Here is a 27,122-nt window from a genome sequence, read left to right on the forward strand (position 1 = left end):
TCAAAGAGTGAGATAAATGATCTTCATCAGTGATAGTGTCTCTGCTTCTGAACTTTTATTTAAAAACAAACTTTTGGACAATAAAGAAAACTTTCCTGAAACAACAACAACAAAAATTCTGTGCCCCATAGTACCTTTCCATATATTTTTTTCCCATTCTATGAATCTGATAAAATTGAAAATTTAAATCTCTTTAAGTTTTTAAAGGAAGCATGGATCACTGCCCTGAAATATCAAGCATAGAACATCCATGGTCCTATATAACTGAACTTGCTATTTAAAATCATTAAGGACAGGGGCGCCTGGGTGGTGCAGTCGGTTAAGCGTCTGTCTTCAGCCAGGTCACGATCTCGCGGTCTGTGAGTTCGAGCCCCGCGTCGGGCTCTGGGCTGGTGGCTCAGAGCCTGGAGCCTGTTTCCGATTCTGTGTCTCCCTCTCTCTCTGCCCCTCCCCCGTTCATGCTCTGTCTCTCTCTGTCCCAAAAATAAATAAACGTTGAAAAAAAAAAATTTTTTAATCATTAAGGACAAATTTCCAAAATCCAAGTGAATCTAGCCCCAAAGATCTTTCAGTGTAATTGGAAAATAACCCCTTGACTGGCTGTTGAAAAGGAAGAACATGGAATCCCTTTGGTTCCATGGAAAGAAAATGAAGAGTATCCCATGGTGGAGGCCAAAGGTGAATAGCATATGCTCTGAAAAGTTTCTAAGCCAGATAACCCCTACCCTTTTCGTTTCATGGGTAGTAAATGTAGATGACTATCTTGATCCAGTCCTGGCTCCTATCCAGGTTTCCAGCTTTGTGACCTGGGGGGAGGATGTTTGACTTCTCTATCAGTTCTATTAACTATTAAAAATGGGCATAATTATATTTGCCTCATAGGGCTGTTGTAAGGATTGAGCAAAGTAAGCATATAAATGAGCTAGTTTAGTCCTTGACAAGATAGGTGTTTAATGAATATTAGATTTGTTTTCTCTCAATTTGCAATATCTAACACTTCTGTATGAAAAGGAGTCCTGATTTAACTAGAAATGTCATTGCAGCCAACTTGTGGGCTGAGATGAGCGCTCGGATGAGAACTCCAAGCAGACTTCTCCACACATGCCTGTCAAGTTTGCAACCAGTCAGATATGGAATTGTGTTTTCCCAGACAGAAGTGGAAAGTTACTCCTACCTCATAGAATTGTGTGAGTAGAACATAAACTTTATAAAACACCTGGCACTAAATAGCATTGCTACAGTACATGTGAGTGTGTCCGGTGGAAGAAATTGTTGCCGGCCACGGGGTCGTGGGGATGTTGTAAATCACAGATGGGAATCATCATTGTTTTCTCTCTTATATTTAGATCTGTAATCTACCTGAAACTGACTTTTGCCTGTGGCATGAGAAAGAATTCATAATAACTATTGGTTTTAAGGTCAAGACCCTTAGTAGACTCTTCTTGACCCCTGGGTCACTCTCATGACCTTGACCCTCCAAGATAACTGGGTCCCACTGCACTCTGTCTTCTTTCCTTCCTGCTCCCTGTTGACACAGGCCGTCGTCCTGTATGTGCAGACATACCGAGCTGGGGAAAAAGAATGCTTATCTGTCTTCCCAAGGCCTGTGTCCTTCATAAAGGATGGTCTTGGAGAATCTCTAAAAGGCTAGAACATAGGTGGAAAATCATGGTGGGAAGAGCCACAGTACAGCCCACCCTCCCCTTCCAAATCTTCTGTTTGTATAAGCTTGGCAGGAAAGGGTGAGGGATGACACTGAGGCAGCAGAGACAGCTTGGAGACGGATCTGGGATCTGCCCCTGGTTGTATGAGTTCTGATGCCTCTTCCTTCAGCTTTGGATCCCATTTAGCAATTCTTAGGCAACCAGACAAGTTCCACATACCCACATCTCATCACACCAGGTGGTCTTGCCGGGGAAAGGGGGCAACACAGGAGAGAACTGGGGTCCAAACATAGTGACGCCTGTTGACACTTGCCAGTCTTACCTAAGGCTTTCCCTGTGTGTGCACACTTAGAGACAGGATGAGTGCTGGCGCCCTCTGCAGTGCTGAGTTCCTGGTACCCGGGAGAATATCAGTGATGCAGACGGTGACATTCGGTGTGTGCATCTTACAAGGAGTTCTCTGTCACCTCCCAAAGTTAAAAGCAACAACAACAACAACACTGAAACAAAAGTTGCCACGGCTGAACGGCTGGTGATAACGTTCGTTAAAAACAACTACCGCAGTCTGTGTGTTGTGGAGGAGCCACGTGGCACCTGGAAAAATTGCATTCTGATATTTTAGGGGAAAAAACAAGTTAAAAGGAGAAAGAAAAGAACTCTCCTATCTCAAAAGACACAGATTTTCCCAATTCTGAGAATCTGAATCACAGCCAACTTACAAAGTCCTTTGAAATTAACAGGTTATATTAGCAGAGCTGATACAGCCTTATCTGAAAGTGAGCAAGAACAGCCCCCATCATGATGGAAAAGCAAAGCAAAAAGCTTCTAACGCCTGTTACGGCCTGAGCCAGAAGAATTAAGGTCTTTGCACAATATTGTCCCAGAATGTCTCAGAATCGTATATTTTTGTGAGAAACTTGGAAGTCAGATTTTCTCGTGTGGCAGAACACATACCATGGGGATTTCAGAGCCGTGGATGGCCAGGATTTTTACTAAGCAGCAGGAAAAGTTCAGGGCTAAAACCAAGAATAATAAAGATGTACAGAGAAGTATAGGTGGGGACAGGATCTCAGGATCTTTCCAGTTTCTTATCTCAACCTGAAGTCAGGCCGCTTTCCATTCTATGTACTGTGAGGTATATTTAAATTTATTTCATAGCCACCTTTTTAATGAGCTGTCTGGAGCTGGGTTCTTTTACTTTGTACCAAGAATCCTAACAACCGCAGTGAGTGTCAGGACATGGCCAAGTGAGCCGAGAGGTGGTTTTCTAGGCACAGGACGCCACACCCCCGACAAAGCTTACTCTGTCCCACGGGTGCTGACGTGTTCCACAAAATTCCTGAACATCAAGTTACACACCAGAGAAGTACGTCAGGCTGGATGTGCTTTGCCGGTGGAGGAAATGGAAGACAGATTGAGCTAGCTGCTCCAAGAAGCCAAGATGTGTGACTTGACTACTCCGCTGTGCAGAAGGCCATGCGACCTGGAGCCAGCAGACTGGTCCTAGTCGAAAACACTCTGCTAACGGCAGCCTAGGTATATTACGATGCTCCCTTAAGAACTTCTGCTCATCCTTACTCAGAGTAACACGGCTAAAACTGTTTTCCAGATCCACTTTTTCCAGTGTTCCAGGAATGAGATATTCTTCGTACATGAGTCCCAGGCCCAAAGGGACAATTACTTTTCATCTGGATTCATAAGGCCCTAACGATGCTGACATCAAGCACCATATTGTTAGTTCTGTGCAGTGTATATACATTTTTTAAGTCACATTTTCCTGATTATATGACCTTGAGCAAATTAATTAAACTCTGGACCTCTGTATACTTTTCTGTAAAACAGATTTAATATGCATTACTTCACGATTGTTGTGAATATTAAGTAAATTTACCAATATAAAGTGCTTTGCACAGTTCCTGGCACATGGTAGGTGTTGAACAAAGATGAGCCTTTTATTATTATTGCTAGAAGTATCTGGCTGCCTCCGTTGACTTTACTCCAGAGGCTGATGACCTCCCTCCCCTTTGTCTAAAAATATTTCAGATGCCACTTTAGCAGTTAGAGATTCATCTCTCCGGGTTGTCAAATAATCTCTTCTGTAATGTAGAAAATTTTAGTTCAGAAATATGAAATACTACCTAATGGTCATTTCAACCTTTTCGAAAATAGTTTTCCAACTGGATCATCTCCTTCTAATATATTTTATTGCAAAGAAGGATACAATTAACCAATGGACTCTTGAGACAGATGCAGACTTGCAGAACTGACATGGTGGTAGGCTGATGCCTAATTCTCCAGACTCACCAGGCAGATGAGCTTGTCTCCTCAGAGATACTCAGAGCTCCAAAATCTGAGGAACAGGTGCCTCCCTATCAGGTACATGGATTTTTTCTGCCATCTAGCGGTCAACTTTTGAGGACAACTGCCTTTAAGTGAGCTAAGAAGGCATTATCCCACCCTGGACAGTGCACAAGAACCTGACTGGCTTCTAGGAGTTTGACTGTTTTACGTACCTTATATAAGCGGAATCATGATTTCACAGGTGTACATATATGCCCAAACTCATTTAATCTTACACATTAAATATGTGCAGGTTTTGTGTATCAGTTATATACTTTAATAAAGCTACGTAAGTAACAACAACTCCTGGGCATCGTCTTCGGCTTGCACTTTCCAGGGTCTGAGATCCCGTATGAGATGGAAAGAAACACAAAGGCCTAGATCTTCAGGCCTAGAGCTCCACACTGGCTGTCTCCAGAGCAATACCTTAGCCACCTGTTCTTTGGGTGGCCTCAGGCTTGCCACTTCCCTCTCCCAACCCACCTTCTCATCTATCAGATGGGTCACACTATGGATTCCTGCTAGCTCTGATATTTTGGTGTTCCAGTGTCTCTCAGATTGCAAGTATTTGTTTAAAGAAGCTTATCTATACTTCATTAATAAAACTAAACTGAGGAGAAAGTATAACATTTAGACAGTTAACTAATTTAGCATTCCTTAGGACAACTCAGTAATAAGGTGGGTAGGTATAAAGTTTCTGGCATCATCTTCCTCTTGGAGAAGCTCCTCCTTCTTAATTTCTGTGTAAAGCCTCTTAACTATTGATTCATTTACTCTAAAGTCTGTAGAATGCAAAGAGCACTGAGTAGGTGGCTTGTTTTTAATATTCAGATATTTTTTGATGAATGCTAGAAAGGCTGATCACACCAATAATACATCTTTATTCATTTGTTGGATTTATTTAACCTAGACTTTTCCATTTGCCAAGACATAGCACTGGCTTAATCCCTTCCAAAAATGACCACCATATGTTTTGTAACATTCTACCAACTTCCAAAGTCTCTCCTTTTCCCTTCATCGTTATTCTATTCAATAATTAAGAGACCGGATGGGGTCCTTGGGTGGCTCAGTCAGTTTAGCATCAGACTTCAGCTCAGGTTGTGATCTCACAGTTTGTTAAGTTCGAGAGACTTAGGGCTCGCTGCTGTCAGCATGGGGCCTACTTGGGATTCTCTGTCTCTGTCTCTCTGCCCCTTTCTCTCTCTCTCTCTCTCTCTCTCTCTCTCTCTCTCTCTCTCCCTCCCTCCCTCCCTCCCTCCCTCCCCCCTCCCTCCCTCTCTCTTTCTCAAATATAAACATTAAGAAAAAAAACAAGAAAGAGGAATCTGAAAATAACCAACTACATGAAGATCCAACTGGCTTCCCATTGCTGCCATTATCGCATCCAAACCTGCATTTTGCCATCAAAGCATTCTTTGGGCCCTAGAAAGGACGTTTGTGTATCACTTCCTCAGTACTCCCATCTCCTGCCAGCTGCAGCACCCTGAATTTTCTTTGGAAAAGTACTCCCTGCTATGATGTGAGTAGTCTTGACTTCACTTCCAAGGCCAGAGTGGATCTTTTTTGGCTTAGGCCACTCTCAATGATCCTTCTCCTGGCCATAGTGGTTGGTTCAGAGGTGGACATAGGAACCAACCCAAGTCAATGAGATTTCTGGAGGAACTTATGAGAAATGGACTCTCTCTGATCCCTTCTGGACATAAGTAGGACATATATACCCAAAGAAACTGCTGAAGCCGTCTTGGAATCAGAGGAAAGAGACTGCTAGAAACTTGTGAGCCCCAACAAAGAAGAGCAAGAAATGGAGAAGGAACTGGAATCCTGACCAGATCATTGGAGCCCTGGACCAAGTCTGACCCAAAGCTAGTCTCTCCTTTCTCTTCAGTTAGCCAACAAAGCTCATTTATTATTTAAGCCAGGTTGAATTGGGTTTTTTCCCTTTTGAAGTAATAATGACACCAAAAATAATAATTTATAACTCCTATCAACCCCATGCAAAGTGTCCATACATTTTGCATTAGTCCTCATAGACTCTTTCCTTCCAAATTTACCAGACTAAAGGAAAATATTCAGGCAGAAGCGACAGCGAAGGACCACAAGTGCCCATGAGGTTCCGGGGGGTGCTTACTTGGCTGTTAAAAATTGGACCTGAGCATGGGGGAGAAGGCAGAGGCAAGTGTGACCTCAAGGGAACGACCTAAGTCACTTTGGGCCTGACTGCTATTGCCGTAACTAGGAGAAGAAATGAGTTTGGAGGAAGGGGATGAAGTTCAGTTTAGAACAATTTGAATTTGAGGATAACTATCCAACTGAGCCTCAAAGGTGTTGACTTGTCTACCATCACCAGGAAACTGGCAGGTCCTTGAGGGCATGGACTGTGCCATCTAACCCCTAGAAGGCCCCAAGGAATATGTGCTCAATTAATGAAGAAATAAATTAAAGCTAAATTATCCAAAAATAATTACAGAACAATTAGGTCCCAATGTCTTCTGTGAGCCTGATGATCATTACGTTTATTAGGAATTCCAAAAAGTTCTGTGATGCCTGCCAGTGGGAATGATGGTGCGTCCGTGGAAGAGGTAATGCTAAAGCTGTACTTGGAAGATGTAGTGGAAGAAAGGGAGTAGGACATTCTAGACTGGGAGAGGAGCTGGAAGAAGGTGCTCATGCCTCCCTGCCTAATTTGATAATGCCACTGTGTTGTGCAGAATTCTATCACTGTTTCAAGTAATGAGAGCACTGGAGTGAAGCAAGTAATAAGGGACCCTATTTCACCTGAAAACTGGAGACCCATCACAGTGACCAGAGAAGTAGAGGGTACCAGAAAGGCATTTTTCTTGGAGAAAAAGGTCACAGGGAGTTAAACAAAAAAAAAAAAGGGGGGGGTGTCCCTGGGTCACCTGGGTGGCTCAGTCAGTTAAACGTCCGACTTGTGATTCCAGCTCGGTCATGAGCTCACAGTTTGAGTTCAAGCCCCACATGGGTCTCCGTGCTGACAGCGCAGACCTGCTTGACATTGTCTCTTTCCTTTTCTCTCTGCCCCTCCCCAGTCATGTTCTATCTCTCCCTTCCTCCTCTCTCCCTCTCTCCCTCCCCCTCAAAAATAAAAAAAATAAATAAATAAAGGGTCCCTAACTGCATCTTTCTATCTCCTTCAGCTAAGTCAGGAGACCATTTGGTCTGTCTCTATTGAAATCCAAGGAATAGGAAATAAGGCAGCTGGTGGTGATGTTTTGTGCCTCGTTTTCTGATTACATACAAGACTGAGGGGAAAAAAAAGGGGGAATTTTGAGCCATTCTGATAAACAAATCCAGAAGCTAACTGCATGGTTTTGTTGCCTTTACCTCCAAAGGAGTTTTTCAGAGAAAAAGTTACAATGAAAATTTCTATTTAAAAAAGAGGGAGAGTCTAACTCCCATAATTGTTTCCAATTTAAGAAAAAAATATCTTCAAAAGGAAAGTGTTACTTCTAAGCTAGTTGTTCCATATGCATTTTAAAAAGAAAATATGGCACAACCTAAAGCAGCTTTCTGTCAGCTTTTGGGGATTTGCAGGAGAATGATCAAAGGGGCCCTTTCTCTCTGTCTGAGATATATAAACTCTTATCAGTCTCCTCTTAAAAGGCTCTCTGGGTGTAGGCAGTTACTCCTCTATCATAACTGTTTACTCTTACAGGGAATAGAACTCTCACGGCTGGTTTTATGAATGTCTTAGTCATCTGCAAGGAAGTACTTTGAAACATTAGAAAATCCATTCAAATATTATTTAACTGGCAGCAGGTGACTTGGAAATGATTTTGTGCTCCTTCTTGTTTTCTAATTCTTTGAAGAATGATGATGCTCACCGGCTTCATTACTTCCACAGGGAATCAGATCTGGGATCCAGGGACCTGTGCAAACAGAGGCACCCACCCAGACACCTTCTGAGTCTTGGTGACCAGATTGTGGCCTTGTGTTCTGGGCAGGCAGTTCTGAAGGTTGCTCCTGGTCTTGCATTTTAATATGGGCACTAGAATAGAGCAGAGGTGGCGTGGAATAGTGGATGAGGCTTCATGAAGTCTGGAGGTGCACATTCCAGTTCGACTTGACTAAATGGTTCAGCCTTTCTAAGCTTCTTTGTAACTTATCTCTAAAATAGGATAGTGATAGCCATTCCAAAGGAGTGCTGAGGATTAAATGAGATAGTATATATCAGATGTCTCCTATACATGATACACAGTATTGGTTCAGTGAATTATGATTGTTGCCAGTGCCGGGGGGCGGGGAGGGTACTCCTGGCAGTGGTATTATTATAGGATTTTCAGTATTCAACCAATGGAAGAAAAAATTTAAGTGGAATACTCCTTTCCAAATTACCCATGTTGATTTCAAAGCGTTACAGTAGGAATGATTAATACAAATAATACGAAATTGCCATTTTTCAGTATGGGATATTTTTGTTGTTTTAATTTATGTTTTATTAAAGCTAATAGATGCTCATTTTCAAATATTTAAATGATACAGTTGTACCAAGTGGGAAATGAAAGCACCTTATCATCTCATACCTTTCTGCTCTGAGATATGGTAATTATCATTTCAAATCTGTTTGTGTATACATATACAAAGAGTGCTAGGACAAAATCATGAACTTTTCACTCAGCAATAAGATTTTATTTTGATGTGATGGTGGGCCTTTTACTTATTAAAAAAAATTTTTTTAATGTTTATTTATTTTTGAGAGAGAGAGAGAGAGAGACAGTGCGAGTAGGGGAGGTGCAGAGAGAGAGGGAGACACAGAATCCAAAGCAGGCTCCAGGCTCTGAGCGGTCAGCACAGAGCCCAATGCAGGGCTCAAACTCACAAACTGCGAGATCATGACCTGAGCCGAAGTAGGACGCTTAACTGATTGAGCCACACAGGCACCCCAATGGTGGGCCATTTAATTTCTAGGTCCTCATCTTTGGGGTGGAGCCCACTGGGAACTTTAGATTTTTGATCAGTTTTTAAGCCAAGAGCAAAGTAGGCTTTCAGATTGCTCTAACAGAGGGGTTGTGAGTTGTCTACTATCAAATCACGTCTAATAATCTCAGTATTTCCTGTTGGACTTTACTTATAGAGTAATGCCTTTTGTTGAGGGATAATTTCAAAAAGTTAAAAACACAACTTACATAAACATATGATAAGGATATGCCAACAGTTTAATTAAGTTTGTTAAGAAATCAAGCAATCAATCAGATGATATACCTGTTTCAAAGCAGAATTCAAGGAACAGAAATGTAAAGAGTCATTCAGATGAATGGTGAAATGAATTTGTTAATAGATATAAAACTGGCTAATGCTCTTTAGGACCATAAACTGAAACCTTTGGAGTGTAGATTTCTGGTGAGATAGAAATCTAAAAGTGAACATATTAAATGATATTATCAATGCTCCCATCAAGTAGTAAAGAACAAAATCAAACACAGATGGGTCCTCTTAAATAATTGAATAATCCTTGGATGAGACCTTTTAATGATGACCTATGACTTTAAAAAGGACACATTGTCATCTTTTCATTTAAGTTTTGGACATTTTTTTTTTTTTGAGAGTGAGAGATCATGGAGACAGTATGAGCAGGGGAGAGGGGCAGAGGGAGCAAGGGAGAGAGAGAGAGAGAGAGAGAGAGAGAGAGAGAGAGAGAGAGAGAATCTCAGGCAGATTCCACACTCAGCCCAGAGCCTCGTGTGGGGCTCAATCCCATGACTTTGAGATCATGACCTGAGCAGAAATCAAGAGTCAGTTGCTCAGCTGAATGAGCCACCCAGGTGCCCTTGGACGTTAATTATTCTTAAGAATTATTTAAATTTGTTCTTGGTTGTTATGGTCACTGTGTCCCTGTTATCTTGACCCACAAAATCTTCACTTTCTATGTCTTTGATGTCCTTTTCATGTCTTTCATAATTTAAGAAAAAGGTTTTATTAAAAAAACAAGACCTTAAATTTTTTTCATTTACTCTTTTTTTCTTCTCAATACATAAAGCAGCAATGGGGAGACTAGTCCCTTGTCACCAGCAAGGTAATTTTATCTTCCGTTGTAGAGCTGATTTCACGTATTTGTAGTGATTAACTATTAAAACTCCTGTTCTCTTACTATTTTTGCATGTTTCCCTATTTCAAGCTTATAATAAATTCCTCCCATGCTCTATCCTACCCCCAAGACCATATAAGGTGTCTCTTATGTGTCCTAATGCACTTGTCACCCTATTATGATACGTTTCCCAGCCACCTACCTCCACCAACACACCTTTTTATTAACTTGGAAAATTAGACTGTTCGTGTCTCCTGTTTCCTTAGGGATTGACTTATATTAGGTGCTCCATAAGTAATACCTGAATCAAAGAATGATGTATGGACACTATTCTTATAGTCAATGAAGCAAATGTAAAACTAAAAACAAAAAAAATTAATTCAAAACATCCTTCTTCATCTCTCCCTCATAGTTTTCTTTTAATCATTCTACCGAACTTTCTTTGTCACTCATTTTAAACATCATAAAACTCTCCACCTTTTAATGTATTAATTAGTATTTTTGCCTTGACTCAAGACCAGTTGTTCTTCTTTAGGTGAAATAATGAAAAATGGTTAAATTCTGAGTGTCCCAACTCAAAGTTGAACTTAGCTGTTCAAAACCAGTTTTACTGACTATAATTTAATTTCGCTCTATAATAGCTATAAAACAGACTTCTCCCCTGTAAGAGACAAAAAACATTTAGCACATCATTCTTAATTTTTTAGAAAAGAACTGAATCAAAAGAGTTCCTTATCATATAGCAATTTCATGGTGAGACTAAGACTGTTTTTTTTTTGATACTCAAACTAGTGGGTGAAACATTAGACTCCACAGTGACAAGTTGGTGTGTATTACCTAGCCAACGTCCCTGTTCGTTTTTGATCCCAGATACATGGTAAATGGAAACAAGCAATGATCGGTCGGGCAATACTTGCTCTGCTTGTGAGGTAATCAAAGACCAAGGCTTATTAGGTGAGTCAACAGTAATACTTGCAATACTGGACAATCTCACATTGCCATAATGAGAAATGAATGATGCTACAAAGTTGAAGAAGCAGAAAGATAGCCTTCCCTTATTAATATTAATCATTGGCAGGTAACATAGTGAGTGCTCAGCAAATGCCTGTTAATGCTACTGTTCTCTCTGTTACTATGAAAGCCCTTCTCCCCATCCCCATCTGCCAGGTCTTCTACATACACTGACCAGGCAAGAAGGAGTACTGCTTCTAGGATATGGAAAATCAGAAATAGGGTCTCTTCTTACCTTCTTTCAGGAAACGAATGGGAATCAATGGGAAAATAGAGAATAGTGATTAAACCAAAAAAGGTTGTCTTTATAAAGGGCAATCAAATTGACGACTCAAGGGGTGTATTAATCAAGGAAAAATGGGAAAATGTGCAGATTACCATTATCTGGAATGATAAAAGAACATCACGATGGATATATCACACATAAAAATAAAATTAGGGAATATTATAAAGAACTTTATGCTAATAAATTTGAAAGTGTAGGTGAATTGGACAAATTCCATGAAAGATAAAGATTTCCAAAATACACACAAGAATAATTAGAAATTTAATTACCACTGCATCAGTCAAGGAAATTGACTTTGTTCACTGAAATTTTCTTACCATCCAAATAAACTTTGCTTCACCACTTAATCTAACAAACTTTTAAGGCAGAAATAATACATTCATTCACAAACTCTAAGAAAAAAGAAGAGAAATGTCTTTTCTTAGGTTATTTTATCAGTGAAAAATTATTATGACACTGAACACAAGAAAATACATACACACACACACACACACACACACACACACACACACACCCTCTAATATCGATATTCTTCAGGAACATACACATAAATTCCACAAGAAAATATTAGCAAATTAAATCCAGCAATGTGAATGAAAGTTGATTTATCTTTCCAAAAACCAAATAATGCAGTTTACTACATTAACCAAATAAATGGTTAAAGAGGATCAATTTAATTATGTATGTAGATGCAGGAAAAAAAATCTAGCAAAATTCAATTTTTTGAGAGAGAGACAGAGTGGAAGCAGAGGAGGGGCAGACAGGGAGGGAGACAGAGAATCCCAAGCAGGCCCCAAGCCACCAGCACAGTGCCTGATGCAGGGCTCGAACTCATGAACCATAAGATCATGACCTGAGCCGAAAACCAAGAGTCAGATGCTTAACCAACTGAGCCACCCAGGCACCCCCCAACAGTTATTTTTGATAATATCTCTCAGAAACATAGCAATAGGAGAGAATATTTGTTAACATATTAAAGAACGTATAACAACACTTTGCAACCAACATCATACTTAATAGTGAAAGACTGAATGATTTCTCCTTAAGATAGGCAGCACGGTAAAGATTTCTGCTCTTATGCCCGCCATTACTCAACCCTACTATTCTTTATTGTAACAAAAGTTCTAGCCAGTATATAAGGCAATTCAAAGGAATAAAAGTCATAGTGATTGGAAAATAATAAAAACAGTTGTTATTCATGGATGGCAAAATCTTGTATGTAAAATTTACTAAGAAATCTAAAGAAAAGCTACTATAACCAATACGTGAACTTGACTAAGTCACAGGGACAAGAACAATGTAGAAAATTCACTCGTACTCATTTGTATACGACAGGAACAATTACAAATTGAAATTAAAAATTGGGGCGCCTGGGTGGCTCAGTCGGTTGAGCTTGAGCGTCTGACTTCAGCTCCAGTCATGATCTCGCAGTTGACGAGATGGAGCCCCGTGTCGGGCTCTGTGCTGACAGCTCGGAGCCTGGAGCCTACTTCAGATTCTGTGTGTGTGTGTGTGTCTCTCTCTCTCTGCCCCTCCCCCACTCACACTCTGTCTCTCCTTCAAAAATAAACATTAAAAAAAATTTTTAATAAAAATCAATACCTACTTAACAGCATAAAAATAAGAAATAGTTAAGAACAAATTTAACAAAATATGTGCCAGACTCATAACACTAAATACAAAACTGCGGAGAGAAATTTTAAATGGTATAATAAATAGAGATAAAATGCTCATGGTTTGAAAGGCTCAATATTGGTATCAGTTTTCCTTAAAATAATCTCTAGATTCAAATCAATTCTAGTCAAAAGCCTAGCAGGCATTTTTGACAAGCAGTATCTAAATTGTATATGCTGCAGGCTCTGTATGCAATGGAAATAGCCAAGATGGGTTTAAAAAAAAAAAAAAAAAGAATACATCTAAAAGAATAACACTACAAAATTTCAAGTATATCATAAAGCTACAGTAACAAAATGTGGTATTAGCACGAGAATACTTATATAGGTAGCAGAGGAAAATATCCAGAAACAAAGTCACACATGTAGGGTGGGTTGATTTTCAACAAAGAGGCTAGGGTAATATAATGGAGAAAATTGGTCTTCTCAAGAAATTATGCCAAAACAATTGATGTTATATGGAAAATAACTTTTATTCTGTTCCCAGACCACACACAAACATTGACTTGAAATGGATCTTAAACGTAAGGGTAAAAGTTTATGCCTACAACTTCTAGAGGAAAACAAAACATTTTTACAACCTTGGCATAGGCAAAGAATTCCTATATTACAACAAGAACGACAAAAACATGAAAGGTTTAGAAAACAACTTTTGCTTAATTAAATGAAAATATGTGTATTATTCAGAAGACACTGTAAGGAAAAAAAGCCAGACTAAAAGAAAACAGCGAATATTTTATGCAATAAAATAAAACCATTTATTTAAAATGTATTGAAAAATAAAACAGTTAACTTGAAATACATCAATGTAGCTCTGTTTGCCTCGAGATAATTCCAATGAAGAGCCTCACAAAATGTAAAAAGCATGGTGTGTCTGGTGGAGCTCTCATAATGTGTCTGGTGGAGCTCCATATCCCTGGATAGGAAAAATGTGTGTGCGTGTAAGAGAGAGAGAGAGACAGAGAGACACTGAGAGACCCCTATGGTAGTCAAAATAATGCCCCTCCAAAGATAACCAGATACTGATCCTTGGAACCTATAAATGTCATATTAAATAACATTATGTATATTAATGTCACAAATGGAATCAAGTTTGTAATCAGGTCACTTAAAAATAGATTATCATGGGGGCACCTGGGTGGCTCACTTGGTTAAAGCGGCTGACTTCGGCTCAGGCCATGATCTCACTGTTTGTGGGTTCAAGCCCCACGTCGGAGTCTGTGCTGACAGCTCGGAGCCTGGAGCCTGCTTCAGATTCTTTGTCTCCCTCTCTGCACCTCCCCTGCTCATTTTCTCTCTCTCTTTCTCTCTTTCTCATTCTCTCTTTCTCTTAAAGAATAAATAAACATTTAAAAAGTTTTAAAAAATAGATTATCATGGCTTATCAGAGTGGAGCCAATGCAATCACAAAGGTCCTTTAAATATGAGAAAAGACGGCAGAAGAGTCAATGTCATACACTGTGATGTGAGAAACACTTGACTAGCCATCGCTGGCTTGGAAGATGGAAAGGCGCCATGAGACCAAAACTGGGAACAACCAGCAGTTGGAAAAAGCCAAAAATGAAAAAGAGAAATTCCTCTCTAGAAAAATATTAAAATATCTAGGACATATCCAATTATATTTTAAAATCTAATGTGATACTGATGAAGGAATGCACAAATAGACAAATTAAATAGAAAATCATTATATAGTCTCAAATACATCTGCAAATTTAGTATATGCTAAAGGTGATATTTCAGTTAAGTATGGAAAAAGAGAGCTTTGTAATAGACGTATTGGGTTAATTGGATATCCATATGGCAAAAATAAAATTGTGCTCATGAATCATACTGATACTAAAAGAAATCCCAAATTGGTTAGAGATCTAAATATAAAAAGTGAAATTATGGAAAGAATCATGGTAAAATCCTCTAATACTTGTTAGTAGTGGAAGCATTTGCTAACTATGATTTGCAGTTAATCAAAATATTGTTAAACTGATTATATATTTTTTAACTCAAGATTAGTAAAATGTTATATGAGAAAAATAATTACAATTATACCATGGAGAGTTAATGTTTTTAATACATAGTTTCTAAAAATAGAGAAACAGTCAATAACCCTGTAGAAAAAATAGGACAAGATATGGACAAGTCACAGAAAAACAATGCCAATGGCTCTTACTCCAACCCTATTTCTAGAAGTCACTTGTAAAGACATATATCTATGTCTATACTACCCAAAGCAATCTACACATTTAATGCAATCCCTATCAAGTAACCAACAGCATTTTTCACAAAACTGGAACAAACAATCCTAAAATTTGTATGGAACAGCAAAAGACCCCGAATAGACAAAGCTATCTTGAAAAGGAAGAGCAAAGCTGGAGGCATCACAGTTCCAGACTTCAGGTTATACTACAGAGCTGTAGTAATCAAAACAGATGATACTGGCACAAAAATAGAACATAAGTCAACAGAATAGAAAAATCCAGAAATAAACCCACAATTATATGGTCAATTAATCTTCGACAAAGCAAGAAAGAATATCAAATGGGGAAAAGATAGTCTCTTCAACAAATAGTGTTGGGAAAACTGGACAGCAAAACGCAAAAGAATGAAACTAGACTACTTTATTACACCATACACAAAAATCAATTCAAAATGGATGAAAAACCTAAATGTGAGACCAGACACCATAAAAATCTTAGAGAGAGCACAGCAATTAATTTCTCTGGCATTGGCCACAGGACCTTCTTTCTAGATACGCCTTTTGAAGCAAGGGAAACAAAAGAAAAAATAAACTATTGGGACTACATCAAATCAGCAAAGCTAAAAGGCAACCTATGGAATGGAATAAGATATTTGTAAATGGCATACCTGATAAAGGGTTAGTATCCAAAATATATAAAGAACTTCTAAAACTCAACACCCAAAAATCAAATAACCCAATTAAATATAGGCAGAAGACACGAACAAACATTTCTCCAAAGAAGACCTACATATGGCCAACAGACACATGAAAAAGTGCTCATCATCACTTATCATCAGGGAAACGTAAATCACAACTCCAATGAGGTATCACTTCACACCTGTCAGGATGCTAAAATCAACAACACAGGAAACAGGTGTTGTTGAGGATGTGGAGAAGGGGGAACCTTCTTGCACTGTTGGTGGGAGTGCAAACTGGTGCAACCACCGTGGAAGATAATATGAAAGTTCATAAAAAATTTAAAAATATAACTACCCTACAAATGAGCCATCACACTACTGGGTACCCAAAGAATACAAAAGCCCTGATTCAAAGGGATACCTGCACCCCTATGTTTATAGCAGCATTATTCAAAGTAGCCAAGATATGGACGCAGCCCAAGTGTTCACTGATAGATTAATGGATAAAGAAGATGTAGCATGTATGTTATTCAGCCATAAAAAAGAATGAAATCTTGTCATTTGCAACAACATGGATGGAGGCAGAGACTATAATACTAAGTGAAATAAGTCAGAGAAAGTCAAATACCATATGATTTCACTCATATGTGGAATTTAAGAAACTAAACAAATGAGCAAAGGGAAAAAAAGAGACAGAAACAACCAAGAACCAGACTCTGAACGGTAGGGAACAAACTGATGGTTACCAGAGGGCGGGTGGAGGGATTCCAGGTGAAATAGGAGATGGGGAATAAGTAGAGCCCTTGTCATGGTGAGCACTGAGTGGTTAAAGTAAAAAATGTAAAAATACGCTTAAAAAATAAAGACACCTTGTTAAATACAGGAAAAGATGCATGTGTTTTTTTTTTTAATTTTTTTTCCGATCTTTATTTTAGAGAGAGAGTGCAACTCAGGGAGAGAGGCAGAGGGGGAGAATCCCAAGCAGGCTCCACACTCAGCGTGGGGCCCAACACGGGGCTCGATCCCACGACCCTGGGTTCATGACCCAAGCTGAAATCATGAGTCAAACACTCAACCCACTGAGCCACCCAGGTGCTCCAACAAGATATATTCCCACAGATGGGGCGCCTGGGTGGCGCAGTCGGTTAAGCGTCCGACTTCAGCCAGGTCACGATCTCGCGGTCCGTGAGTTCGAGCCCCGCGTCGGGCTCTGGGCTGATGGCTCAGAGCCTGGAGCCTGTTTCTGATTGTGTGTCTCCCTCTCTCTCTGCCCCTCGCCCGTTCATGCTCTGTCTCTCTCTGTCCCAAAAATAAATAAACGTTGAAAAAAAATTAAAAAAAAAAAAAAGATGTATTCCCACAGAAAACTGTTGAAAGAACCAATTATTAGGAAATGGTTGGATAATCCAGGGCCTATCAACACAGAGTACTATACAACTGTATAAAGAATGAGGAGTATCATGAGGTATGCCCTAAAATAAAAATGGCAAGATGACCAAAGCTATATTTAGTGCACCACAATGGATGTGCTTATGTCTGTGCTTTTTCTTTTAAATTTTTATTTTAAGTAGGCTCCACACCCAACGTGAGGCTTGAACTCACAATCCAGAGACCAAGCCTCACGTGCTCTGAGCCCTCACTGACTGAGCCCACCAGGCACCCCTTGTGTCTGTGCCTATAGGTATTTCCATTAAAGGAGCAACAGGAGGATAAACCACAACATAGTAAATTGAATCATGGTGGGGGGTGTAGGGCAAGTAGCAGAGAAGAGAGCTGCGGGAAAGGAGTTGAAATTGAATGAGTGAATAAGTTTTGTTTGGTAGATTTGGTATTGCAGGTGACTTTGTTTTCTTAAAATCCTAATGCAAATTTAAATTGTATAAAGGTCCTAAATACATTTCTTTTTTTTTTTTTACACGTTTATTCATTTTTGAGAGAGAGAGAGAGACAGAGTGTGAGCAGGGGAGGGGCAGAGAGAGAGGGAGACACAGAATCCGAAGCAGGCTCCAGACTCTGAGCTGCCAGCCCAGAGCCCAACGCAGGGCTTGAACCCACAAACCATGAGATCATGACCTGAGCCAAAGTCGAATGCTTAACCAACTGAGCCACCCAAGCACCCCATGGTCCTAAATATATTTAAAAATAAAACAAAGGTGTCTGTTGGTTTTCTAGGGCTGCCATAAGAAAGCACCATAGACTGAGTGGCTTAAACAAGAGGAACTTATTTCCTCACAGTTCTGGAGCCTAGAAGTCCAAGATCAAGGTTCAGCAAGGTTGTCTTATTCTGAGAGTATGTCCTTAATTTATAGATTGCCACCTTCTTTTTTTTATGTTCACATGGCATTCCTTCTATGTGTGTCTGTGTCCTCTCATAAAAGTACCAGTCATATCAGATTAGGGTCCACCCTAATGACCTCATTTTACCTTAACTCCCTCTTTAAAGACCCTATCTGTAAATACAGTCACATTCTGAGGGACTGGGGGTTATGACTTCAACATGGGAATTTCAGAGGGACACAGCTCAGCCCAAAATACTGACCAGGAATGGATCAATTTGGTGGCTCTTTGAATAACCATACAGAGAGATTCCAAGTGACAGTGCGTGCAGTAATCACACAGTACCTGCCTGGTTGATATGCCTGAAGGATGAAAAGAAATGCAGATGAGAGAAACATGATTCCAGCTAATACACCCACTTATCAAATTGTACCTCCCCAGTGGATATGCTCTAGGGCGAAAAGGAAATGTAGAGAGCTATTTATCCTTCCTGGTGCTAGGTGTTCTGCAGAAGCCACGGGACACCTTGGCTCAGACTGACAGAGGTAAGGCATTTTAGACGTAGAGCATAGACTTCATGCATCCAGGAGCTAGATCCAATCTTTCTCAGGCCCTTAAACATTGAGGGAGATAAACAGTCATCCGAAGTTATCCCAGTTTCTGTCTAGAGGTGGATGGAGGAGCTGGGCTAGAAGTTTATGCTGTAATTTATGCCCTGTGTTCCCTAGGGCCCAATCATGGATCCTTCATTCCTGGTAATCTTTCCTTTGCTCCTGGCCCTGTCAACACCTTGCAATGCTTGTGATTGTAAAATTCAGCACCCTCAGACATATTACTGCACATCAGATGTCGGTGAGTCTAAGGGGACACCTTAGAAGAAGTCTCCACCAAGGAGCTCTCACCATAGGCTGTAGAAATGCAGAGGTGGGGGAGCTCAGAGGTGGGTGATCTGATCAATGCCTTCATGAGACTTTGGATGTGGGAATCCTAGAGCAATGAAGCTATGGGCCCCTGACCCATTTCTTCCTCCTCCCAGTCATATTAGCTGATATACAAGGACCAGGAAACAACACCGTGACAAAACAAGGTTTCAGAGTCAATGTCATTAAGGTAAACTCAGTACCTCCTTTCTTCTTACCTCCTTTTCTCAAAATAAGCAAGACTATCTGCTCTTGATGAGAGATTTGGATGGTTTCTGGAGCCTAGCAACTTCTATGTAAACCTAAGGTCCTAGTCACTCTTTCCCTCCCATTGCAGGTACTCAAGGCTCCCAGAGGCATCCCAACAATCCACGAGATCTACTCACCCATGAGTTGGAAAGACTGTAGTTATAGGCTGAGGACCACTCAACAATCACTATTACTTATCGCAGGTGAGCATCCCTGTCCACATACAGCCCCTCAACCTTGCTACCTCCTCCTAAAAGGGCCACCTGACTTCTGCAACTAACCCCACCAAGGACCAAGGGCCCCATTATCATGATCTGACAGACTCTTCCTGGGGCAATGCTGGACCCTCATTCCTGGCTGACTCTGTACCAGCCTCAGGGGTTCTAGACCCTCTGGTCTGACTTCCCAGGGGATATGCATACATGGTATACTAACTCAGGCCATGCTCCCCCATCACTGCAGGCTATCTGAGCGGGGGCACATTGCACTTCACAAGATGCCGTCTGGTCTATTTCTGGTACCGGCTCACCAGAGAGCAGAGGCTAGGTTTTGAGGCAGCATACAGAACAGGATGCAAATGTCAAGTGAGTAGACACCCTGGTGATTTTTCTCTGCAGCCCAGGCACTGCTCTTGTCCCATGTCCTTGTTCCCAGATCTTCCTCCCTGCTGTCTCCCTCTGGATGACCCTTGCTCTTTCACCTTCCTTCCATTCCCTGACCTCTTCCCACTGTTTCCTTTCTGTCCTTTCCTCCTCACTGCTCCCTTTAGCCTCTCCTTGTTGACAGACCCTTGTTGCCCTTGTCGGTCCAGGATGGAGTGTATGGACAGGAAGTGGGCAGTTCTGTATCTCCCTCCACACCTAGGTTCAGCCCTGCCTCCACTGCTGGCATTCCTGCCCTCAACCTGACTTTGGAGAGTGTGTGTGGAAACAAAAAGACTGTAACTACAAGGTATGGGAAGGAAACCATTCCTTGTTCTCCATGTGTGTGCCCTCCATGAATGGGTACTGTGAATGGACCCGCATCCAGATGAACTATCCGTACCAAACCTCGGCTCCAGCGACCTCTGTTCACTAGGCCCGGCATCATATAGTAGAGTTTAATATTCTGTCTCCTGGTCTGGCTGCTGTTAACAGAACTGAGTTAGTTTTGTACACCTCCACTAAATTGTACACTTAAGTTTTGTTTACTTTCTGTAAGTAGTGTACGCATCAATAAAACTTACAAAAACAAATCCCAAGTTGATAAACCACCCTGATGACAAATTCCCTTTATCTTCTCTGCTCATCAATTATCTTTTATTTCTTCTTCATCCAGCAACCTCATGCCAGACTCTAATCCTTCTTATTCCACAATTCCTGACATTTCCTCATCCTCTCAAAGCAAGAGCCCTGGGTCCAAACAAAGGGACAGATCCAGATCCAATCTGACCAAGGTCACACTCCACCTGACACACCCTTAACCTTCCCCAGATGATTTGCAGAACCATAAATCACAGGAGAAAGGATATTCCTTGTTCCCACAGAATTAAGACTCACTTGCAAATATAAACATTGTTCCTTGTCATATTAAAATTCTGAAAATAAAAGACTTTTAAACTTTTATAAGAACACAAAAGACAATATTTTTAGGACTTCAAATCACAAAAGTTCCAAAATATATGAAGGAAAATGTTGATAAATTCCACTACTCTAAAATAAAATATCTTTCCCCAAATAAACCAAAGTACCATAAACACTATAAAAATATAAGATACAGACATAGATTAGAATTGGAAAGGATTTACAGCTTTATGATAAAAATTAGGTCTGAAAAGTATTTTGGGGAATTGGTTGAAGTTTCCCTTTGAACATAATTTATGAACTTAAAAATTTCCCAGAGTCCTTCCAAAAAGAGTGTGTTCTCTGTGTTATTATTTAATTTAATTATGTATTTTATTAATCTAATTTTATTTTGTTAATTATTTTAAATTTTGGGATCATTTTGGATTTACAGAGGAAGGTACCAAGATAGTACAAAGAATTCATACATATTCTTTACCTAGTTTGCTCTAATGGTAACATCTTATGCAACACTGGTATATTTGTTAAAGCTAAGACATTAACATGAGTACAATACTATTAACTAAATGACACTTTATTCAGATTTCTACCACTTTTCCCTCTTTTTTGTGCCAGAATCTAATCCAGGATACTGCAGAAATTAGTCTGGTCTGTGACAACTTTTTTTTTTTAATTTCTTGAAGTTTATTTATTTGTTTTTGAGAGAGAGAGAGAGAGAGAGAGAGAGAGAGAGAGAATCCCAAGCAGGCTCTGCTCTGACAGATGGGGGCTCAAACTCATGAACCATGAGATCACATCCCGAGCCAAAATAAGAGTCGGATGCTTAAATGACTGAGCCACCCAGGCACCCCTGGTCTGTGACAACTTCTTAATGGAACTTCATTTTCAGTGACCTGGCAGTTTTACAGTGTACTGGTGTTCTGGAGACTCCCTCAATTTGGATGTGTCTGATGTATTTTCATGATCAGACCGGGGCTGTCAATTTTCAAGAATAGCACAAAGAGGAAATACTCTCATTGCACTGTATCACAAGTACCTAGCCTTGATATTACATCACTGATGGTGTTAACAATGATCACTTGGTTAGGCTGGGGTCCGCCAAGTTTCTCCACTGCAAAGGCACCGTTTTTCCTTTTTATACTCTTCGCCATGTCCCATTGGCTTTTAGTTGAACAATGGAATTTAGAAAATTGTATCTGGACACGGGTTCATCATTGCTACTGGGGTGTCACTGCTTCCAGGCCTTCTCAGTAGACAGAACTAGGAAATATATGTATGCATATGAATTTAAGTATATCCACATGGTTGTAACTATGACCCTTTCTCTCAATATATATTAAAATAAACCTGAGTTTCATACTAATGCCACCTACAGAATAATATAGTGCTCATTATAGCTCTCACCTATTGATTATTTGTACCTTTTTTTTCTGACAATAGGAAACTTGACTTTTATTATTTGTTCGAACCTAGTAGATATGTAAAGTAGTTTCAACATATACCCCTGTAAAGTAAATTTACCAATATAGTACCAGGTTTATGTAGTTTTTAACATAAATCCACTCATTCAAACTCACATGCACACAGTTTCTACCCTAAGGCCCCAAAGGGTCCCAAACACACCTGGGTCCATTCCGGAAAAGGAGGCCCTAGGGGACATGGTGCAGACTCAGAAATCTGGGTGAACTTACATGCATTGCCAGGAGTAAAGACACCGCCTGATATTTCTACATCTACAATCCCAACCTAATTGATCCCGACCCCCAATTTCAACCTTCCAGTGAGCAGGTCTTCCCATTTAAAACTCTCAGAGAAACATAGATCTCCTGGCAGAAGGTCAAGAATGTAAGTAGACATGGTTATGGTTAATAGGCACAGAAGAGGCTGCCAAATCCACGCACCAATTGTCTGCGATCTCGCTCTCCCTGGAGTTCAACCAGTGACCTTGGAATCAGAAGAGAATTCTAGAAAAAGAAGACTGTGGAAAAAATGGCACAGACATAGGGAACCAAATGGGAACAGGAAGGTTTTCTGTGCCTATCAGGCCACACACACATGTGCACACACACACACACACACACACACACAGTCACAAAAATGTTTATAAATATTTGTGTATATGTAGGTGACATATATTTCCTAGGAAGCTTTATTTGCTGAGAGACTAAATGAAATTAAATTTATCAGTTGCATAGGGAATAGTTTCTTACATAGGGCACAAAAACCAGAAAGTATAAAAGACAAACTGATAAATTGTGCCTCATTAAAATTTAAAACTTTCATTCTTCAAAAGCTGCAATTCCAAAAATAAGAGAATGAGCCCCAGAGAGGGGAGTTAAATGCAAAACACATATATCTGACAAACATGCTATATCCAGAATATATTAAAAGAAAAAAAACCTCTTGCTACTCAAAAGGAAAAATAACAATAAAAATGAGCAAAATGTCTGAATAGACACTTCATAAAACATGATACATGGGATGCTCAGTGAGTTAAGTGGCCAACTCTTGATTTTGGCTCAGGTCATGCATGATCTCACAGTTGGTGGGTTTGAGCCCTGCATCAGGCTCTGTGCTCACTGCACAGAGCCTGCTTTGGATTCTCTGTCTCCCTCTTTTTGACACTCTCCTGCCCGTAAGCATGCTCTCTCTCTCTTTCTTTCTCAAAAACTAATAAACATTAAAAAAACATTAAAAACAACATGATACAGGAATGGCCAATAGTCCCTAAAAATATTATTGGAAAAACACAAATAAAGCCTCTATAAGATACAACTTCATATTCACTACAATGGCTAAAATTTAAAAGAATGCCAATACCAAGTGTTGACAGGGATTTTTTTTTTCAACGTTTATTTATTTTTGGGACAGAGAGAGACAGAGCATGAATGGGCGAGGGGCAGAGAGAGAGGGAGACACAGAATCGGAAACAGGCTCCAGGCTCTGAGCCATCAGCCCAGAGCCCGATGCGGGGCTCGAACTCACGGACCGCGAGATCGTGACCTGGCTGAAGTCGGACGCTTAACCGACTGCGCCACCCGGGCGCCCCGTGTTGACAGGGATTTGAAGTAACTGGAATTCTTCCAGTTTGTTCTTGGGATTATAAAATATTGCAACCAACTTGGAAAACATTCAACATTTTCTTATGAAGTTAATGATACAATTATCATAGGATCAACAGATTACAAACGCATTATTTATACAAATAATGAAAACAGAGAACTTCTTTAAAAATAAGGAGACTTGTAATGAATGTATATAATAGCTTTATTCATAATGGCAAAAAATCCTGGGAAATAAACATTTGCCATCAGTAATTGAATGAATAAACAAATTTTGGTTTATTCGTACAATGTAATAGTAACCACCAAGAAAAGGAACGAACTACCAGTATAGATGACAACGTGGATGCATTTTATAAGCATTGTCCTGAGAGGAAGAAACCATTTATAAAAGAGATTGCACTGAACTAGTCTATTTATGTTAAATTCTAGAACATCCAAAATTACATTTATAGAAAATAGGTCAATGTTTGTCTGGCCTAAGGGAATGATTAGCTCCAAACATGTATGAGAGACTTGGAGTATTTATGCTGTTTTTCTGTCTCTTGATTAAGATATTGTTACCTAGTGTATTTATTCACAGAAATTCTTTAGACTGTGTGATTTAAATGTGCAAGTTGCATTGTGTGTCCATTTCCATTATAAATTTGATCACATCGGTAGCCATCATTTTATTACTTCTTGTGATTCCATGGGTTGGCTAGGTGGAGCCTCCCCTCCATGTGACGCCATCTGCAATTAGCTGCTGATGGAAATGGACTGGAACATTCATTTGCCACTGCCCATGTGTCCATTTATTATTATAGGCTGAATTGTGCTCCCAAAATTTATATGTTGATGTCCTAACCCCCAGTACCTCAGAACGTTACTGTAGTTAGAGAGAGGGTCATTAAAGGCATAATTAAATAAAAGGAGGTCACTAGGGGTCATTGGGTCACTAATCCAATATGACTGGCATCCTTATAAAAAGAGATTAGGACACAGACACACACAGAGGAAGGACCATGTGAAGACACAGGAAAAGACAGCCATGTACAAGCCAGGGAGACAAGCCCCAAAAGAAACCAACACTACTCACAGCTTGGTCTTGAGCTTCTAGCCTCTATAGTTGTGAGAAAATAAATTTATGTTGTTTAAACCACCCAGTCTGTGGTACTTCACTATGGTAGTCCTAGAAAACTAATGCAGGTATTTTTTAACTTCAGGTCACTTCTCTTTCCACAGAAACAATATGACCAGGAGCACTTCCTTGTCCTCTCTGAATTGGGAGAATTTTTCCCTCATCTCTTTGTTTGAAAGTCACCCTTGTGTTAGCATATCATATGGTAGCCATCCATTTTCACCTTGTTTCAACACACCAAGCCAGCCCATCTATTAACAACTCTGGGTCTGTCTTTGTCCATCAGGGGGTCAAATTTTGCGAGTAAAGAAAAAGGCTTGGTGCAGGTAGTGATGATAGGGAAAAGAGAAGACAAAGAGGTACACCAAATATAAAGAATGGACAAAAACAGAAAGAAAACAAGGAATAAGTAAAGGCAATGAAGATAGAAGGAGAACAAAAAAAAAAAAAAACAAAAATGAAGAGGGAGACGGAGCAAGGTACAGCTGGAGAGAGAAAGCAATAGCTCCTGGGCTGAAAGAACATTTGGTGGATCACTCATGGTAGAATTAGCTTCTGCCTTGTAGACACCAAGATGCTTTCTTTCTGCTCCTAGTTGTACATTCCCATATTGCATGCTACATCTATTCAATTTTAATTTATTGTTACTCAAAGCCGCTCATGAAGAAAGAAGTCAAACTTGGAGTGTCAGCACACTGTGTTCCCTCTGTAGTTTGAGTGAATCCAGCCTTGGGGCTTCAGGATACCCTGGGCAAGGAAGCAGATCAGCCCTGGATGGGCAGTCCTGGGAGCACAATGTCCTAAATTATTAAGGAGAGACAATGACTGTGTTTCTGGTCTGTTGGCCAAAATTGAGGGTTCATGTTGGCGGTCAGAGAAAACAAAGTGCTGGGGTATATGAGCTCATTCTAAATGGAGTATTCTTTTGCTAGAAAATACTCACTCATGAATGTATTTTTTCACCATGGTACTTTTTCTCATCAGATGTGTAGGTATATTGAAATTTCTCCTCAGGAGACTTGATCATCTGTGGAGGAAAGAGGAAAAATGATGCAGACTCAGGAATATGTGTGGGATGGGAGGCTGCAGTGTTGGTATTTGACCAGGACCTGTCTGACCCCCACATACTGCACATTCTCTCACAGCAGGATGTAGAATCCTCTGTTATCATAGGGAGATGTGTATGGAGAGGAGCTGGTAGGGTGAACCTGGTAATGTGATTTCATAGAGTTGCATTTTCCTATTGAAATGGTGAGTCCCTAGAATAAAGCCATCTTGATTGAGAGGTTGGAAAAGAGTATACATGGACCCTCTCATGGTTATGTATTCATGTGTCTCCAGCCAAGTCTCAGAAAGACAAAATATGTAGCCCCATGGCACCCACATGCCCTATCCCCCACTCAACCACCACAGCAGGGAGAATTCTTACCCCTTACAACTAAATGGTGAAATACCATAGGCAGGGACTCTGCATTCTTTACAGACTCACCAACTTCTAAGTAAACAATCCAGTGGTATAATAGCGTACAAGAGTAGACTTGCCCAGGCATGGCCATGATAGCCAGGAGGATACAGAGACCACCAGGAAGTTGGGAGCCAGGTAGGAGCCTGGATACCAATGAAGGATTTAGGAAAAGACTTTCATACAGTTCTTCTGTCTTTACTGATATAACATGATAATATTACAGAATGTGGATAAATAATATTAGTGGTTTGTGGTAAGTATTCCTTTAATCATCATGAGAGACAAATTTTAACTTAATAGCACCTAGACTCAAGGTACTTGGGTTAAAATTGCATTAATTTCTGGCTGTAGGACCTCAGGACAGCTCGTTCAACAGCTCACTCCTTAGAACCCTCAACTGTTAAATGTAAATAATTACAGTAAATGTAAATAATTAAATGTAAATAATTTTTTAATGTTTATTTATTTTCAAGAGAGAGTGTGATTGGGGGAAGAGCAGAGAGAGAGAGGGAGACAGAGAATCTGAAGCAGGCTCCACACTGTCAGCGCAAAGCCCAGTGTGGGGCTCAAACCCAC

The 27,122-nt window shown here is 40.1% G+C and overlaps 1 protein-coding gene and 1 long non-coding RNA gene across 2 annotated transcripts in view; one reads left to right on the forward strand and one right to left on the reverse strand.

The window, feature by feature from the left end:
* Positions 1–1,048: 1,048 nt before the first annotated feature.
* LOC121010032 (metalloproteinase inhibitor 1-like) lies at positions 1,049–20,756 on the forward strand. Its single transcript, XM_040443444.1, has 6 exons — positions 1,049–1,187; positions 18,897–19,020; positions 19,205–19,278; positions 19,426–19,540; positions 19,800–19,921; positions 20,202–20,756. The coding sequence occupies exons 2-6, from the start codon at positions 18,906–18,908 to the stop codon at positions 20,412–20,414; spliced, it is 639 nt and encodes a 212-aa protein (XP_040299378.1). The 5' UTR covers positions 1,049–1,187; positions 18,897–18,905; the 3' UTR covers positions 20,415–20,756.
* Positions 20,757–21,664: 908 nt separating this feature from the next.
* Positions 21,665–27,122, reverse strand: part of LOC121009823 (uncharacterized) — a 31,722-nt gene continuing 26,264 nt past the window's right edge. The window contains exons 5-6 of the long non-coding RNA XR_005780844.1: positions 26,025–26,108; positions 21,665–22,159 (exon numbers count right to left, since the gene is read on the reverse strand). This is a non-coding gene — a long non-coding RNA (uncharacterized LOC121009823). The remainder of the gene's footprint in view (positions 22,160–26,024; positions 26,109–27,122) is intronic.

This window comes from Herpailurus yagouaroundi, unplaced genomic scaffold, assembly GCF_014898765.1.
Source record: "Herpailurus yagouaroundi ecotype Mexico unplaced genomic scaffold, PumYag 190, whole genome shotgun sequence".
NCBI lineage: Eukaryota > Metazoa > Chordata > Mammalia > Carnivora > Felidae > Herpailurus > Herpailurus yagouaroundi.